We start from the raw sequence: 20,087 nt of genomic DNA, 5'->3' as shown, positions 1-20,087 counted from the left end.
TGTCCCAGGAGGCGGTGTGGTCTCTGCTGGCTTCTAGGCGCTGAGGGAGCTTGGGCGGAAAAGGAAGCAGATACTGCAGCGCATGTGGGGAGACCCCGGGGTCTAGAAGCGCATGAGAAAGCAGGGACGACCAGTTCCAAAAGGGTCATCCAAGCATTTTGTTAGGAACTGCCAAGGGAGTCTATCTGGGATATCTGCTGTGGGCAGTGAAAAGGGAGGGAACAGAGCTCCCTAACTCCCCACCCAATAAATGATCCTGCCTGCACATTCCAAATACTCACCACGGTGTTTTCCAGCACAACCACCCGTAAAAAGCAAAACCTCATCCTCACTCTGCATTCAAGGCTCCAAACTGGGGCACAGGCTGGGAGCCCAGAGAAGAAAGCTGTATATCAGGAAGAAACTTAATCCTCAGATGTCATTCTTAAAAGAAAAATGACACAGAAAACACGAAGTGGGTCATAATCCCCAACAAGAAACTTCCCAGAATGAATGAAACAATTCTGTTTTAAACACCCATCCACGGAAAGAAAGATCTAACATTGGACATACTGCAAGTCAGACAGACAGATGCACTGAGACGCTTGTGCTACTAGAGGCATCTTTCTAAAACCTTAAACTTACCATTCCGTTCCTTTGTTGAAAATAGCTTGACAGTTCCTCGTGGCCTAAAACCACATTTTATCTCCTTGGCATGGTTCTTGGGACACTTAAGAAGCTGGCTCCAACTTGGCCATTATTTTTATGAATTCTTCTGGACTTATCTCCCATCACCCCCTCCTAGCTCTCTCCGCCCCCCTCTCACCTCATTTCTTTCAGTTCCCCAAATGCATTATGCATTATATATTCCCATGCCTCTATTGAGACTAATGCCTCTCCTGGATTGACTGGCCATCTTCTCCCACAATCGAACTTCTACCTTTGCTTCAAATCCAGTTCAAATGTCTCCTTTTTAGTGAATCCCTCCATCCTTTGCTCTATCCTAATTATATATTCATGTGCCTAAATCCACCTCAAAATGACAAACTCCTGGAGGGAAGATGCCAGCTAGCTGACTCATGGGGGAAACAAAGTAAAAAGTTTCAAGAGGTATAAAGAAATTTAAAGTCAGACCCTTTTAAAGTTAAAAGGCAGCTGGAGAAAGATGTGCACAAAGGAAAAGGTAATTCATTTAAGATGATGTATGACGATAATGTAATGAGCCCCATATCAACGTTTGGTGAGTCAGCCTCATAACTTTATCACAATATTTTGAGTGTGGCCATATAGCTGCCTCTAATGAGTAATCGCAGACAGGGTTTAGAGGAGAGAAAGGGCTTTGGGGGTCAGGGTGGCTAGAAAGGCCTCAGAGGGGAGAGATTTGAGCAGAAGCCGAAAGGTCAAGTAAAATAAATGTCTATGCTACTGTGGAGAATGGCACCCAAGAATCAAAAACTTGAAATGACAAGATAAGGCTACCCCCATTAGAGGAGGAATTAACTGTACCTTCATAGAATTGTGAAATAAAATAAAATAATCCCATTGTATAATTTAAATTTTTTAATTTTCAAGAAATATATATATATATATGTGTGTGTGTGTGTGTGTGTGTAAGTATATATACACATCCTCCCTCCCACCACCACCTCCCTAGAGCCCTTCTGTTGTACAGAAAGGTAAATTTATAATCCACACTAGCTGATTTCCCAACCAGAAAAATGTTATCATTTACATGAAAGCTGATCACATTCAGCAGAGCTGACTTGGCCCAGGAATGTGATACCACCACAGGCATTAGGAAAATGAGGCTTTGGTATGTGGGCTCTAAGAACTTTGGAGTCAGGCAGACCTGAGTTTAATTATTGTCCTCACCACCTCCCAGCTGTGTAGCTTTAAGCAAATTAATTTCTCTAAGCTCCAGTTTCCTCAGATGCCATATTACTAGCATCTACCTCAAAGGGATATTGTGAGAATTAAATGCAATAATGGAGAGGGCCTGATAAGCCAATGAGTTTCACTCTAATTACTGCCACAGAGCTCCGTGTTTTTCAAAGCACTTTAGTATGCATGATCTCATCTGATCTGTATAATTCTTTAAGGCAGGGAGGGCAAGAAATTATAAACCTCACCTTGCATGTTAAGAAACTAAAATCCAGAAAGGAGTCACACCATGACTGTCCCAAGGTTATACACAGAGAAGTGGGAAGACAGACAGAAACATAGATCTCTGTGGACCAGCCCCATGGCAGTTCAGGTATCCACCTCCCTAAAACATAACAAAATGCAGAAGGACCAAGAGAAAAGGAGAGTGTCATGGTGACCCAGATAGCACTATTTTTTGTGGGTAGCATTGGGAGGAAAGCAGGAAAAGAGGGAGAAAGGGAGGGAGTCCTAATAGGAAGAGAAGTCTTTGGGGTGCAACTCAAATGTTAACCTCATCAGGAAACACCCTCACAGACACACTCAGAATAATGTTTGACCAAATGTCTGAACACCCTGTGGCCCAGTCAAGCTGACATAACATAACCATCATCCCTGTATCGTCACTACCCCATTTCCAGTCGATCATAGTCTGTCACCTGGATTACTATCTCATCTATGAGACTCTACAAAAATGGCCATAATTCTTCCCTTCCTTGTATTCATGCCCTTTGCAATATGACTTTGTAGCTCTTCCTATGAAGAGATGAATGTATTTATCCACCACTTGACTTGGGGCTGGCCTTATGACTTGCATCAGTCAATGGAATGAATAAGTAATACTGTGTTACTTCTCAATTAAGGCCTAAAAGACCTTGCTTTTGTCTTCCTGGAATGTAATGTTGCCATGTGAGGCAGTTGAAGCTGGCCTGCTGGAGGATGAGAGGACATGTAGAGTATAAACAAACCATCCCTGCCAAGGCTCAAGGACATGCAAGAGAGCTGAGAAAAGCCGAAATCAGCAAACCCTACCCAAAAGCCCTCCATCGATTCTTGAATGAATTCAGTAGAGACAAGAAAGAGCAGCTTTCTGAGCAATCTGCATAATAAGCAACCTCCAAATGAGTAATCTGCATAATTATGAGGTTAAAAATTGGTAGTTCTTCATACCACTAAATTTTGAGGTGGTTTGTTACACAGCAAAGCTAACTGATACAGCCTCTAACTTTCAGATCTTACCCCCTTCAATTTCCATCCTATACACAGCCAATTAGAATACAATGGCCTATGCAAAATATAAATTTGACTATAAATAATTTATTAATTTGATAAGTATTTATTTGGGGCCCTCTACATTTCAGGTACTATGCTCAATACTAAGAAAATGAGCAGACAACAGACACAGTCCCCACCTACAGGGAGCTTTCATTTTCAATCTAGTATACTTTGTATCCTTCAAAATTTTCTACTACCTTTGGAGTGCAAGATCAAATTCATTAACATGACATATACTATCCATGTCTTACTCGCCAGCTTCACCTCTGATCACTCTGAGATACTACACTACATCACCCACATGCACTGTGCCTTTTCTGACCACCGCTGTATTTCTATTCATAGTGTGCCCTGTCTGAAACACCCTCCCTGGCAGCATGTACTCATCACTTAGTACTCCATTCAAGTGTTACCCACACCATGAAATCTTTCCCGATTCCCCTGAGTTAGGTGCCTCTAAGGCATCCCCTATAATACTCTGTGCATATCCCAACCATGGCACTTCCCATTATCTGTTCACATGCCTGTCTCCCTCACTAGACTGAAAGCTCCTAAGAGGAAGGGCCTGTGTTTTTTTCAATCTCTCTATTCTTAGGTCCTACTGTTGCATCTGATATATAGATGATGAATAACATTAGCTGAATGAATAAAAGAAATGAATGAGCAGAGATGTACAAGTTAAATAGAAGTTTGTGGAAATGGAAATAAGAAATGAATGGGTAAATAAATGAGATTATGAATAAGAACTGTCCCAGTTTCTCTTTTCTCATTCAAGTAATGGCTTTTCACAGTCTATCTTAGGAGCAGGGACATATTCTAGCCAAGCCAGACTGCCAGGAAGATAAATTTCTCTTCTCGGGGTGAAGCAGGTCCTTTGGAGAAGTTTCATTTTAATTGGAAAATGGATTCATTCATTTCTTGGCTTGGACTCCTGGGTCAGTGAAGCACCATGCTGAATGGCTGCCAAGCACCACTGGAGAGGGGGCTGCAGCAGGAAAGGAGCTCCATCAAATGTTGAATACTCTGGGACATCTGAGGACAACTTGGTGTCAAGTTCAGGCTGGCTCACATAGATGCCCCTTCCTCTTTCTTCCCCAAATGTCCTTCAACCCAAACTTTACTTATCTCCAACCCACAAAGGATGGGTATACTTTATAGTTCCATTATGGCATTTCTTTAAGGCTTATTTCGGTATCTATATCTTTCTTTGTTCATTTATACCACTGTTCATTTCCTACAAGGCACAGACAAGGACCACAACTGAGAAATCCTTTCCCTACTCAACTTGTAGAAGATCAAAACTTTATAAACTCTTCCTATGGTGGATACATAATAGTCCAACATCACAAATAACATCCCTTCTAGGAGCACGACTTGCATCTTCTGTGAAGGGTCCCTGTGGAGGACACTGAACACTAACTACAAGGTTACTGTGATCTTTCTCTAGGCTTCCTCTTTACCCTCAAGTGTTAAGGACTTCACCTATCAGAAAAGACTAAGGCAGATAGGGTGGAGGGGAGTCCAAGCTGGGGCGACTGCCTGAACAAAAGTGTAGAAAGAAGCATCAGCTGCATCCCTGGCCATGGGAAAGGACCCATGAGAAGGGGAGCCTGAGAAATGTGTGTTGAAATGCAGAAGAGGTGAGTCTCAATTTGGATTAGACACTCAAGTCAGAAGGGAAGGCAACCACCATCAGTCTTGATCAGAAGTGACTTGTGGGTCCAGTTTTAGGAAGGTTAGGACAGCATGGCGGGATGTCTGGAGGGGAGGCAGGAGAACCAGTGTCCATGTGCATTTCTGACTCAGGGGGAAGAGAAAGAGCTTAGGGAAAGAAAGGAAGAAAGGAAAATGGAGGCAAAAGGGAACATGAGCAAGACAGAAAATGTGTCAAAAAAAGATTAAGAAGAACAGGAGGAAGGAGATGAAATTAAACACAAAAGCAACAGATGGACAATGAGAGAAAGGAAATAGGTGAAGAGAAGACAAGGTTTAACATGAGAAATAAAATGAGAAAGACAGAAAAAGGAACTAAGAAAGATAGAAAATATAAAAGATGTGTGGACCATGACAATGTCCCTGTTGAGACAAAACATGGAGAAGGAAGGGCAGGAGCCAGAGCCCAGCGCGGTCAGCACACTGTCTCTCCTCTGGGTGAATGAGGTCATGGCTGATGTCACTGCCTCTGAGTCACACGCCCACCACAGGAGAGGCGGAAAGAGCCCTGCCTGGTGTCTGGTCCCGCCCTCCTGGGCAAGAGAGGTTGATGCACTGCTCTGTTCTCTGGGGCACTGTCTAGTCCAGTCCTGAGGTGACAGGCGAGCAGAGCTTCTGCCCAGGGAGGACACACAGCGCCATGAGCGCATGGAGCTCATCTTCACTGAGTGTCCGGGTCCAGGTCCAGGTTCTTGAGATGAAAGAGTCAGAAAAGGTGTGGTGAACAGCTTCTGTCTTTTCTCTGACTGTGGCCAAGGTAAACTGGCCCCATGATGTCCAGAAAGGAAATTCCTATTATGCATAGTACTGAATACACAACAGGGACTCAAAAGGTGGTTTCTGACTGACTCACTAAACCGCTCTCACATTCTAAGCTCTTGCCGCACTGTATTTGCAGCCCTATAGAGTTCTTGTGTCCTCAGACTGCCAAACCTTTCCCTAGGCTCCTCCATCCACCCAGCTTGCCTTCTGCAAGCAGCCACCCCACCCCAGTGCTTAGCTAACTGCAATGAATCCTTCAGCCCCCAGCCTACGTATCACCTCCTCCACACTCCTCTCCCCTAACTGGGGTGTATTTTCAGAGTGACCTAAATTTCCATTCCACTAAGAGTGCACTGTGACCTTAATTCTGCCCCTCTTCTAGAATATGAGCAGCTTTGTTTGTTGGTTTGTTTTTAAATATGTCTTTACTGATTTCAGAGAGTAAGGGAGAGGGGGAGAGAGAGGTAGAAACATCAGTGATGAGAGTCATTGATCAGCTGCCTCCTGCACACCACCTACTGGGGATCCACGCCCCCTACTGGGGATCAAGCCCACACCCTGGGTATGTGCCCTGACCGGGAATTGAACCACAATCTCCTGGATCATAGGTCAATACTCAACCCCTGAGCCATGAGGCACTCTTTTATTTACTGCTCTACTCCCAGTAGTTAACAAAGTACCTGGAATAAAATAAATTTCCAATAAATGCTTGTTGAATGAATGTCCTTGATCAATTCTGGCAGGAAGTCATTAGCAGGGCACCACAGTATTTTGAGATCATTTCTGAAACATATATCCATTCTTAAAGCCATCATCCTGAGAACATTTGTTGCTAAATACACTATGAGTTAGTAGTAAGTGAAGCTGCTCTGGAAACATTTGCTTGGAGCCTCTGAGGATGGATTTACTCTCTCCAATTCTTCCATTCCTCCCAGCCCCTGGCTGGTGAGCTATTGTGGAAAGAGCACAGGTTCTAGTTAGATTCCAGCTCTCCCACTCACTAGCTACATGATGTGACCCTCTTCAGCCTGTTCCCACCTGCTCCAAGAGGAATACTACCTGCTCCCCAAGTTGTCTGTAAAGAACAATGCAGATTTTATTTCTCTTCGCTCTTGGCTTTCTTAACTGCATCTAGAGATAAGTATGTGAAAAACAGACCTCACTAATTTTCTTTCCAAAAGTCAACTCTGCCATCATCATCATCTGAAAATATATCACTCCCCCCAGCACTCTACAACTTACCAAATATCTTCTATACAGAATGTTCATCAACACCATTTTACAGACAGGAAACTAAGACCCATAAGTGAAGTGAATTGCCCAATATCATGCAGACAGTAAGTGAAAAGCCTGAGGTGAAACCCTGACCACTGGACCTCCAAACCCAATACTCTTTCACCACTGTCCAGCTGCTGCTTCCCAGGACATGGGAGGTGCTCGAAAAATACTTGCACAGTGATTCACTCTCTTTCTCAGGTCCACAGCCTTGTCTCTGACCCCCAGCCAAAGCCAGACCACAAGGCCTCAGGCCAAGACAACTGCAGTAGGCTTCACTCTGGCCCTGGTTCTCTTCTATCTTAGGTTCACAGAATACCAACATTCAAGGAAAACTTCAGGGGTTATGTAGACCACCTGTCCCCAAATGCCAGACCATGGCCTAGTACTAGTCCATGACCAATAATTTTCACTAATCAGTGGTGAAGTCACAATAATAAAAATAATATTATGGAAAATGAAATTCTTATTCTTAATAACATTAAGCATAGTTAATTGGTAAAAAGATTTTATTTCCTAATTGCTTGCTTTGCTTCACTTAGGCGAACTCCAGGACTCTATATTTGGAGCATTCCTGGGAGAAAATGTCTATCTGTACCACAGTTCAGACCCTTCAGCAAAGCCCTAATGAGAGATAGAGGCCAGGGAAGGCAGAACCACTTACTCAGGCAGCCCTCTAATTCCCTCTGAACACTCCCAAGTCTTGCATTTTTGAGCCAGATGACACTGATGATCGGGATTACAAACTCTGGAAGTCAGACTAAGGCAGGTTTTTGAGAGGGTGGAGGTATGGGGCCTGATGAGGCTCTAGAGTTGAGATCAGACTTTCTTTTATTAATGAGGTCCCAAACAATTTTTACCTAATCCATAGCCTCTCCATGCAGAAAGGATTTAGAGAGACATGGGCTTTTATGCGGATCCCTGAATCACTTTTATCACTGAAACAGCGGACAGCCTGATGTGCAGAGAAAAGCCTCGAGTGGGGTCTTGGCTGCAGAAGTACTTCTAGGACCAGGCAGCTGGGTTCAGAAGAGGTAAGGAACTAGTTGAATTTTTTTTTTCCCCCCCAAACTATAAACATTTAAGGTGAATTGAAAGGGGAGGAAAAGGCCAGGTCTTTAAGAGATAACTCTAATGTGCTGGATTACAGACCAAAGAAAAATGGCCTGGAATTTGTGCATTTTAGATACACAAATCTTAGGTCTCACCCAAGTCTCAAGCATGACTTTAATGGCGATTCTAACTTAATCTAACTTTGATAACTTCTTGTTCTAGAGTTCATATTTATGTTTAAAAGTTAAGTCAGTTCTGGCCAGTGTGGCTCAGTTGGTTGGATATCATCACATACACCGAGAGGCTGCTGGTTCGGTTCCCGCTCAAGGCAGATGTCTGGGTTACAGGCTCAAGTCAATCGATGCTTTGCTCTCACATCAATGTTTTTCTCTCTCTCTTCCTCTCTCTAAAATTCAATTAAAAGTCTTAAAAAAAAAAAAAAAAAAAGAATTATGTCAGACAAATGTGTTATCTGGGATTTGAAACTTAAACTATGAGAACTAGCTCTCCCTACCTAGGTGTCTCATCTATGGAGTAGACAGGGGGACCCTGCCTGAGAAAGGCTGAAGTTTGACCCACTAACCTTGAAAACTCCTTTTGAAATAATTTCCTAGAGTTAGAAAACCTGAGTTTCTGCTCACGCATTGCCAGAAGTAACAGAGTGGGGAAGTGGTAATCTACTTAACTGCTTCCATTCTCAGCTTCCTTATCTATAAAGTAAGTGATAACATCCACCTAGCAGGGTTTCTGAAGAATTAAAGGAGAGAGCAGACTTAAAAGCTGATAGTAGATATTTAATAAATTCTAGTGTAGGTGCTGATGATGTTTGTAGACAGCAATCAAGCAGGGTCAATATCTTAGAATTTATTAAGGATCTTTAATATTTCAAACTGCATTCACAAGTGTAATGATGTCTCAACTTACCAAAAACTTGTCTCAGCCCACCAAAAACTTGAGGTGGGCTGACAGATGGAAAGCAAGGACAATAAAAAGTTAATGGCAGAATCCAGATGATAGTCCTGAGTGTTCCCTATAAAATTCTTTCAACTTGCCTGTGTTCTTGAAAATTTTACTAAGAAAATGTGTGAAAATATGGCTTTCACAGCCACCTGCACCTGGTCCTAGACTTGGATGCTCCTTGAGATAAACTGTTTCGCTGATTAAGTGAATATATCCCTGCAGCAGCAGAACACTTCTTCTCATTTTGAAGATAACAGAACAACAACAAAAGAGTAAAACCAACCCACACATCCAGAGAAATGAGATTTACTTACCCTTCCAGAAGAATCCCTGTCTTGCAACTGTTTGGACTTAGGGCCTGCCTCTTCCCTTGCCTCAATCAACACCTAGACCTACCCCAGGCATCCAGGCATCCAAGGTGGCAGTTCACAGCAACGAGGCCAATCGTGCTAATGAGTTCCTGTATCATGGCACATGTTAAATGCATTTTCTGTTTCAAGTGTCTTTTCTAAAGACAATACTCTCCTCCAGTAGGTGTGACCTCCATTTTAGTCACTGAGAAAATCATTCCATTTTTGTCATACATCAAATCGTATGTTGTAGACGTAACGCCAGCTGGACTTAGCGATCTCCCTCTCACCTCCCTGGTTACACTAGAACAGCCTGCACAGAGGGCAGGGAGGCTGGTAGCAAAGAGGTGGGCACGAGGCTTTACCATTACAGCCGCTAAGTCTGGTTCTGACCAGGAAACAGGAATTCATTTAGCAAATACTCACTGAGGATGTTTTCAGTGTCAAGCACGGTGCTTGGCTCTGGGGACACAACAGCCAAGTATGAATGGGTAGATTTGGTCCCTGCTCACAGGGAGTCAAGTAACAATCCACCAACCCAAATGAGAAAGGAACATGGACGGTGCGGCAGGAAAAAAATAAGGCAGGATTTAGAGCCAAAAGGACCTTCATGAAGACCAAGCCTGATACCTGTGGATAAGTCATTGCATCTCTCTGAGGCTTGTTGCATTCATGTGTAAAATGTGGCAAATAGTAATATTTATCTCACAAGGCTATGTTATAGATCAAATAAAGAAAACAGATGTCAAAATCTGCCATAAGCCATAAAGTTAAACGCAAAATATAGCATTGTAACAATAGCTGACATTTATTAAATGTTACTAGGTATCAAGCCAAGTCCTTTTTTCCTTTTGTCTGCTTTTTAAAGTCACTTTGTTGGACTATAAAACTAAAAGAATAAGGCACCTGTTTGGCATGTATCAGATATGTAAGTGCGGGCATGATAAGGAAAGAAGTCGCCATCCAGAGCAATGAAGGCAGAGCATCAGCCTCAACACCCTGTATATTCAGTGACAAGCCAGTTTATGGGCCGACCACCCGGAGAGAAAACCCACAGCAGATGCCCTAGGAGCTGATGACACTGTCCTCACGGCGCAGAGGCCGGGAGGAGTCTGGTCCGAAATCACCAGGGCCCTGGCATAAACATCCTCAAGAGAGGCTGTCTGGTTCAGTACGAGTCTTGGGTTCTGTTCTCTTGGGGGGTGAAGGGAGCAGCAGGGAGGGGTTCTCCACCACAAGGAGAGGCGCACAGGAGTCACTGCCTCAACCTAGCGCCTTCACTTCACATACAAAATAAACTGTGCCTCATGGTAACAGGAGCGCAGCCAAGGGGTAGCTCTGGGGTGGGAAGGAGCCGTAACACTCCCACCTTCCTCTTCCAGAACAAGAAAGAAAATAACTCACGCTGGGCATGCAGTGGATCCTGACTTAAGAATGGAGCTACTGGACAGGCACACCCAACAATCACAAATGTCATGCTGAATGATTTAATATGTTCATCCATTCATCCGTTGAAATACTTATTGAGTTATCAGTGTTAAATGCTAAGCAGTGCCCTAGATGCCAGGGACACACACTACAGTGGAATAAATCCCAGGGTAGAGGTAAGGGGAGGACGCCGTTGGGGACAGAGGGCGGGACCCTAATCAATACTCAAGGGAGAAAGTCAAGGAAAGCTTCCTGGAGTGTTGAAGAATTAGTATAAGTTTTCCCAAGTGCAAGGAGAAATTATTATAAGTTTTCCAGGCATAAGGAAAATCCTGAGCAAAGACCCAGAAGTGTATGGGTTCATACCCTATGAGCCGCTGACCAAGAAATGCACCATCTGGAAACCTTTCCATTTCTCTAAGCTTTCTGTTATAGGGAAAGGAATGATGGATCCTTTGAAAAAGTTCTCACAGCCTTGGTCTCCAATCCAAATGCCTGGAGGGGTAGCACTGAAAAGGAAATGAGTGAAGCGGGCTGGGCGGGGGCTGCTGTGAGATGGACACTTGCCACTTCTAAAGGGGGCAGCCCCTACTCAGCCCTGGCCAATTCCTTCTCATGGGACTGTGGACGCAGGATTGCCAAGTCCTTTTCTTATTTTTTCTAGAGAAGTAAAAAATCTGGATTTTTATGTAAAATTCCTTAGTTTTTAAATGTTGGAAACTAATTTAAAAAAAAATATTTTTCAAGCACAGGGTGGGTCAAACAAAACCCATCTGGGGACCAGATTCAGCCTGGGGTCTGCCAGCCTGCAACCATGGTACGTGGGAAGAAACGAATGCCCTTTGAGAACAGGCAGTGAGGGTCAATGAGCTGGGGGCAGGCTGGATTTGGTGAGAATCCTGGATCGACCACTTACTTGTTATGTAGCTTTGGGGAAGCTACTTAATCCCTCTGGGCCTTAGTTTCCTCATCTATATAATGGGATAATATTTTTTTCACTGAAGGGTTTAGAGGAAACACTACACATGAAGCCTTCATTTGGTACTTTTTAAGAAAACGAGTCCAAGAGGGGGTGAAAAATCCATACTAAGTAATGAAGAATTGTCAACCAGGAAAGTTAGCTATGACTACAAGATTATTTTTTAATGAAAAATAAGAAGTAATAAAAGCATGAGCATTGTGCTATAACAGTAGCAAACTATTCCAACTATAGACAGTGCCCCATTATTAATGTTTTTGTACATACAGCCAGTCTTTTATTCCATACTGATAATTTCTTAGAACAAATGCATTTATAAGACTGCACATTCATCCTGTAATTTTTTTCTTTAGCATTACAGTATAAACTTTGTTGCTGCTATACAAAATATTTATTATCTACTCAGTATATAGCCAGAGTGATTTTTTTTTTAAGTCATAAAACAGATCATATCACCAATGCTCAAAATCCATCAACCATATCCCACTGCTCTTAGACTAATATCCAAATTCTTGCCCATGGCCTCAAGGCTGTGTAGGATCTGGTCCCTGCCCACTTCTCTGACCCACCTCCTACCCTCTGCCTTGCTCACACCCTCCCAGCCCTGCTGAGCTGCTCGGCTGATCTCACAGGTGCTTTCCTCCTCTCAGTGAATCTGCTGCTCCCTCTTCCTGAAAATCTCATCATTCAGGTCAAACAAAAGCTCCCAAGAGACAACACACTAGCCATGCCAAGTGTGCTCCTCTGTGTTTTTCCTTCATAGTAAGTTTCCAGAAAATGAAATCATATATATATATCTCCTTATCTATTTTCTGCCTCTCTACCCAAGAATCTAAGTTCCCAGAATCCTACCCAGGGCCCTCATCTGTCCTGTTCACCTTGGCATCCCCAATATCCACCACAGTGCCTATCACATAGGAGACACTCAATATTTGTTTAATGAAGAAAACGAACCCATTGCTCCTGGCCTCGGATCCTCCTTAAGTCGTCACAAGTTTCTCCCCTGAACTAGTTTATTCACACCCTGCAAAGCAAACACTTGAAGAGGCAGAAATGGTGATGCCCATGCTCTGGATCTGAAACTCCAAGGTTCAAATCCCAGCCTTGCCACATGTTAGCCGAGTGACACTGGGCAAGTTGCTTAACATCTCTGAGCCCATTTCATCATCTGTAAAAGATGTGACTTCACAGGGTGGTTGTGAGTTCACAAGGATAAAACACTTAGGTGCTAGATATATAATAAGCATTACATATGCTTTAGCTACTGTCTTCATCTATTTCCTTGTTGTATTCTTTTTGTTCGGTTAAAGTGCCTTTCCTCTCCAATCGGACTGTAATTTCTTGAAGGCAGAGACCAATTCTGGATTCCCACAGTGAACTGCACAGGTCTCAGGGTGAGGGGGATGGGCAGAGCTGGGGCATGGCTCTTGATGTAGGTCTGCCTTCATGGTACAAGACTATGAGTAAGCCATCTAACTTTTCTGAGCTCCAGTTTCCTCATCCGTAAAAAGAGATAATATCTCCCCCACAACACGGGTGTAAAGAGTAAATAAAATAATCCTTGTGAGATAAAATAATTCTGAGACTGAAGGCAATGATGGCTGTTAAGGGAAACAAGCAGAAAGTATTCAGTAAATCCATCTGCTCTGCAGTTCAATGCTGGCGGCCTCTGGTGTCAGTATTACACATAGAATGTGCATGATTCAGATAAATGAATGATTCTGAAAATATGTTCTGTTCTCTTCTCCTGTCTATTTTCTCTGATTGCCTCTGACAACCCTGAGGTGGTTTTAGAAGCTTTCTTTAGCTCTTAGTCAAACAGGAAAAACATACCACTCATTACAACCAGCTCCATGAAATAAGATATACTGATGTTTAAAATTCTCTCATTTGGTGATAGGAAGTTACTGACATGCCCATCAGTAGAGGAAAAACATTTTTAAACACAATGGAAGTGAAAATTAAGCTACTATGTGACTATCTACTGTATAAGGCACTTGATAACACCTCACTGAATTACAGTAATTCTACAAGGCTGACAGTATCCCTGTTTACAGCTAAGTGCACTGAGACTCAGAGAAGCTGATTTAGCTTGTCTAAGATCCCAAAATTGTCAATGGTGGAGGATGACTTAAATGCAAGTGTGTTTGGCTTCAAACCCTATACATTTTTGTGTGACAGAACCGTGTTGGATCTCCCAAAGTTCCTCAACATCTTGTATTAGCTCTGTTGCTGAGATCTGATGAATGAATATAAGTGAGTCATATGAGACCTACACATGGAATTTAAAGCCAGAGTAACTAACAGAGAAAGACTTTGGTTTCTACCAGATTACCATAAAATAAAAAAATCAGTGCGTTTCAAAGAAAAGAACTTACATTGTTTATCTTTCATAAAGTTTCAAGATTAGAAGAAACCTAAGGATAAGGGAATACATGTTACTATAGCATCAGAAAGAATGAAAGGATAAGGCCAGACAAGGTTCTAAAATGAGCTAAGCAAGCCTCTAATTTTACAGATGGGACTTGAACCAGGCTTTCCTGACCTCTAACAGAGTTTTCTTTACAATAGGTCCTACTGCAGAGCACTCAGCTGACACCCTCTGCAGCTAGCAGAAGCTACCAAACCCCCTCTCTAGGCGTCCAAGCTCCCAGGTTCCTCCAAAGAATCTACATACACAAGAAAAGGTACATTAGAACCAACCAGAGAATGCTTTCCTCATTTTCCCAGCATGTTACCAGGAACAGAAGCAGAGAGGCCTGGACTGGGGAAATGGGAGGGATGGATATATTTCTAAACCCATCAACAAAATCCTGACATTCCAGCCAGTTGGTTCCAGGCCTTTGGAATAAACAATGAAAATCTCAGACTCTAAAGTGCTTCACTTTCTGCTCTGCTGACAATGGCAAGAAGAGGAAATGAGTTAAAAGACCATTGGAATATGTCCATGCAGCCTCTACAAGCCAGTTAATTATCTTCCATTAACACTGAGCTGTCAGGACTGGCATCGGCCTGTTAACTTCCTTGACCTTCCTCAGTCTGCACCTTGTTACCCCTCGATGTTTCGATGTTTCGTGTTTATAAAGATAGGAGGCTCCAGCTGCTCCGCCTGACAGAACTTAATTTACATTTGGCCTTCATTAAGATGAGAGTCAGAATCGCTGAGGCCAAATGGAAAAGCCAGACTGCTGGGGGTTATGAGAAATTCAAATGGCATGTTTCCTTTTATCTGACAATTCTTATTAAGGAGACATAGTCGGCCTGAAGCACATAAACCTTAAATATAAAGGGCAGGATTAAAATTCCATATTGTGGCGCTAGGACCTCAGTGACTTTGCCCAAGAACTATGGGGGTCCTAGGACACCCCTTCTGTCTTCCGGGAAGTCTGAACTCCTAATTCTACCCAAATCCCCCTGACACCTGATTTCCAGCTAGGACAAGGAGCACACGAGTGACAGCGATACTGAGGTGAGTGTTCATCCCTGACTCCTCCACCTGGCTCACCCCTCGCAGCCAATCAGTGTCAGCGTCCTGCTAATATTATCCCCTAAAGATTTCTGGAACCCACCTCCTCTCCATGCCACGCTGCCGAATTCAGGTCTCGTCTCTTACCACCTGGAGTCCTGCCACAGACCCTTAGTGGGCCGCTCTATTCAAAACATACGTACTGAGTACCTCCAAGGGCCAAGTATTTGATTAGGGGCAGGAGGACAGCACAGAACAAAACGGGTAAGATTTCCGACCTGCTGTAGATGACAATGGTTGGAGGGGACAAGCATTAGACAAATCATCATACAATCTTACACATGATGACAATTTATGAAAGCTACAATGAAGCAAAACGAAGACTGCAAAGACAAGATACTTCTGATTTATCTGAGGGCCGCAGCTTTTGTAAGGAGGTGACAATAAAGCTGGGACCTAAATGATGAGTTAGAATCAGTGGCGAGTAGAGGAAGAAGATTCAGGGGCAGAAGGCGCAGCATCACATCATCAGGACCAGGGGTCAGCAAACTTTTTCTCTAATGGTCCAGAGGATAAATATTCTCAGCTTTGCAGGCCACACAGTCCCCGTCTCAACTACTCAGCTCTGTCACCAGAATGCAAAAGCAGCCACAGACCATGCATAGATGCATGAGGGTGGCTGTATTCCAATAAAGCTTTATTTATGGCCACTAAAATTTTAATTTCAGGTAATTGTCCCATGTCACCAAATATTATTCTTCTTTTGATTCTTTTTCAACCATGTGAAAATGTAAAAGCCATTCTCAGCTCCCAGGACATCCAAAAACAGGCAGTGGGCCAGATTTGGCCCATGGGCCAACCCAAGTCAAGACTCTGATGTAGGCAGAACTGGGTGTATTTGAAGGAGCCCTGAGAGGATCCCTGTGGGTGCATTAGAGTGAGCAAGGTGAGGGACACACAGAGGAGGAGGCAAAATGACATCATACCCCATCTTCTGGGCCACGTTACAAACTTTGGAATTTACCCTAAGAGCAAAGCAAAGGCAACAAAGTTCTACAATCAGGAAAGAAAACAAGTTCTTACTCCCACACACACAGTTTCTCACCCATAATCCAATCTCTCTGCCCTGCCAAAGGGATCAAAAACACTCCCTCCCTTGGCTAGAACCCATCAACCAATCTCTATGCCCAAATAAGTCCTTAACAAACCAAGCCCTGGCCTCCCTTCCTGCTCCACTCAGGCTCATGTCCTGGGACCTACCCACCTTACCATAAGTGAACCATAGTTCCTCTCTCTAGAACATCCTTCCTGTCTTCTCTATTATGCAAAACCTCTACTCATATCTTGGGGTTCATCTCAACTCCTCCAGGAAGGAAATTATCTTCTCAGAAAGCATTATGCCTATTCCCCCAGGCCTATGCTTAGAAGTCTTCTGAGGGCTCGGTCTCCATGTCTCTTTCCTCCACCCACTCCGTCCTCACACTCCCCCATCGCTGTCCCCAGGGGACTCTGTGCCCCTCAGGGGACAGCCTGAATCCTCTTTGTGCCCATGTCCACAATGCCTATCACCATACTGGTTTATAGCAGGGCCTCAGTGAAAATTTGGCAAATTAAGGAATGAGTGAAGAGTAAACAAATGAGAGCCCAGTGAACGCAGCACGGTCTCATGTTCTGACACTGAATGTGCAGTGAACAGCTCTACAGAAGCTATCTAACTTCCCCGTGCCTCAGTCTCCCACAACCATAGTTAAAGACAAGGTACTGGTACTGACTCTCCACAAAGGGATGCTTTTCAGGTACCAGGGCAGAGGCCTCAGCATTGAAAGTGATTTCCTAAGTCTGCAGGGGAGCAACATCAGCAACACCTGGGAGCCTGTTAGAAATGCACATTTTCACTCTCCATCCCAGGGCTTCTAAATCAGAATCTGCAGTTTAACAGGCTCTCCCACTGATTCATTTACATATTAACGTCTGAGAAGCACTATACACCAGCCTGGTCAGGCTTTAAGGAGAAGCTAAAACTGATTTTAGAAATAGCTTAGATTTTCAGTTTGTAAGCACAGCTAAACCAAAGAGATTCTCAGCAAGGATTCATACGTACACTTACCAAAAAAAAAAAAAAATTATTTTAAATTTTTTCTAAAGGACTTAAGGCTCAGCCTTCAGGTAATTAAATACAGAATGAAGCAATATTTAGAGCCTTACTCAGGAAATTCTGAAGTGCAACTGGTTAGCTGGATGGAGGGATGGAGGGACGGAGGGAAGGAGGGACGGATGGACGGATGGATGGAGGGATGGATGATCTTAGAAGGTCAGTGCTATGCAATCTACACTTTATTTTCTATGGCCTTTATTTAGTGCATTTTGATCTCAAGTGCACTAATGTATGCTGAGAGGTTCATTCTGAATGTATATTAAGATCTCCTGGATTTACAGCCCAGAGCTGGTCACGAAGTAGGTGTTCAATAGCCCCTGATGGTGCTCCAATGACTAGCTGCCTGGTCCTCCTCACTTAATTCAGTATAACTCTTCCTTACTGTGGCCAAGAGGGTGACAGACATATCCACCCTGTTTGTTCTCTTGCACCATATTTGGGCTGACTTGAAGAAAACCACTGCCCTCATTCCTGGTCCTACCCTAGGTGGCACCCATTACAGAGAGGTTTTAGTACCGTGCGACATGATTGGATTAGCTGGCTTTAGAGCTCAGTAGACATGGGTTTAAATTCTGGCTCTACCATTTGTTTGGGAAAGGCCTTTACCCCTGCCTCTCAGCCTCAGTCTCCCATGCTCTCTACCTAGCACAGCTTGTTAAGAGAGCACACCAGTTAATGCTACAGAACACATTAGCAGTGTGGGGCAGTGAACAGCAGTTCTACATTCCTATTTGTATTTCAGCATATGTTTGGATTAGGTTTTCAAACTTTATAGATGGAAAAAGTGACATCTGGGATGAGACTCACTCTGCCCAAAGTCCCACAATGTGATGTTAGTCGAGACAAATCAGCATCCTGCAAGCCCCAACACCTAGGACTCCCCGTGTTTTTGAACTACAGCAACTATAAAAGCCTTTCTAAAAATTAAAACTCACAAAACAGCTAAATATAAAAAAAAACATAACAAGTCAAGCCTGCTTGGATTCCTGATGCCACTTTTGCTTATTTCCCTTCTGCCCCACGGTGGCAATCCAGAGACACCTTCTCAGCACCCTTAAACTACCCTCTTCCCCATATACATTTTAAGTAATGGGAGACTCAACCCATCTGAAACCTCAGATCCACTAAATAAATCACACCAGGTCTTACTCATTAGATGGATTCTCTCCTCATAGACCACCTAGGGGTTTTCTAGTCCCCGAGGTTCCCAGAGGACTTGAACTTTCTCACATATCCATCTCTAATGGGAACCATTAAGCTGACATCACCACTCTCCACACTTCATAAAGGATCCTAACATCTGGAAATGGGAACCACCTGCAAGTGCTTTGACCAGAGATCACCATATCACTCAAGGACACGAAAACTCAAGTTCAGGTGAGATGAGAAAGGAATACCCACAAATGTCACCAAGGCCAGAGATGAAACATTTGGGGCTAAAAGGGTATAGAGAAAGAAGGCTCTTGTCAGAAGATCTGGACTTAAATCCCAGCTCTGCCACTTTCTAATTGGAATGGTAATTAACCTCTCTGAACTTCAGTAGAGTACTGGATATTAAGAAAATCAAGTTTGGAGTCAACCATTATTAGGTTCATATCCTGGCTCTGTCACATACTTTGTACCACTTTGGGTGAGTTGATTAATCTCTATGAGCTTTAGTTTTCTTCTCTACAAAACACATAGCAAAAAAAACCCAACAAATAAACTAAACCCTCCTTCAGGATTGCTGCTAGGAGTAAAAGAGATCATCTGAGTTAAACACTTATCACAGTGCCTTGCATGAGTTAAACACATAAAAACAGGAGTGACTTAACTGCAACCTAATCAGTAAAATGGGATCAACCTTCCTTAGAGAGTTGCTGGGAAAAATCAAACATAATGGACTTCAGCAGGGTGCCTGGTACAGACAAATCCACAATAAATGGAATCCTCTACTATTATAATTGACCCTGGAATAACAGGTTCAACCTGCACAAGTGGATTTTTTCAATAAATATATACAGTACTATGAGTGCATTTTCTCTTCTTTATGACTTCCTTAATAACATTCTTTTATCTAGCTTACTTTATTGTAAGAATACAGTATATAATACATATAACATATAATATATATGCTAATCACTATTATGTTACTAGTAAGGCTTCTGGTCAACAGTAGGCTATTAGCATTCACGTTATGGGAGAGATGAAAGTTATGCGCTTACATAGGGTGTTGGCACCATTCGCTATTCAAGCATCCACTGTACTAGTATCCTCTCCTCAACTCCATGCACTCACCTCTTTTAGCCACAGAAGCTTTGGGGCCTGCATTTCCACGGACATCACCCCCCCAACATACTGCAGGACACTGTGTTTGGTTTCGTTGATCCTGTGCACCTGACTGACTGCTCGGTGGTCCAGCCACATGATGATGTTTCGATGGGAATCCCCTAGAAACAGCGATGAAGACACATGTGTATTATTACCCTTCTAACTCAAGGGCTATTACAGATTCCCAAGGGCAAAGAGCCACACCACTTTATATTTTCCCCCATCAACAAGGAACAAGTGAAAGGACCACCAGTAAGGCCGAGGAGAACACTACTCAAAGCTTGGCTCTCCCTTCAAGAGATGTGTTCTTTGACTATAGAACGCAGGGTTAAGTGTCTACACTAAAACCAGTCAAGATCCCCCAACAAATCATGTCATCAGGATTCATTCTCTCTCAACTTCTTCCTTTCCTTTCCTATTCCTTCTGTTCTTGAAAATCTTTTCTGTGCGTATATACAGGAA

The 20,087-nt window shown here is 43.2% G+C and overlaps 1 protein-coding gene across 9 annotated transcripts in view; it reads right to left on the bottom strand.

Annotated features, from left to right (window-relative positions):
• FGGY (FGGY carbohydrate kinase domain containing) overlaps positions 1-20,087 on the bottom strand; it is a 354,457-nt gene that overhangs the window by 298,274 nt on the left and 36,096 nt on the right. For 8 of the 9 annotated variants that reach the window (XR_013999411.1, XR_013999412.1, XM_081145346.1 and 5 more), the window contains exon 4: positions 19,593-19,744. The exons of the other annotated variant lie outside the window; for it this stretch is intronic. Coding sequence is in view for 5 of the 8 variants with exons in the window: in XM_081145346.1 (XP_081001472.1) it covers positions 19,593-19,744 (152 nt within the window). In the remaining 3 variants the exon portion in view is untranslated. The remainder of the gene's footprint in view (positions 1-19,592; positions 19,745-20,087) is intronic. 9 annotated transcript variants of the gene reach the window in all.

Source organism: Miniopterus schreibersii (genome assembly GCF_964146895.1).
Source record: "Miniopterus schreibersii genome assembly, chromosome: 8".
Taxonomy (NCBI): domain Eukaryota; kingdom Metazoa; phylum Chordata; class Mammalia; order Chiroptera; family Miniopteridae; genus Miniopterus; species Miniopterus schreibersii.
The sequence above is the reverse complement of the archived record's forward strand: the minus strand, read 5'-3'. Positions and strand labels throughout refer to the sequence as shown.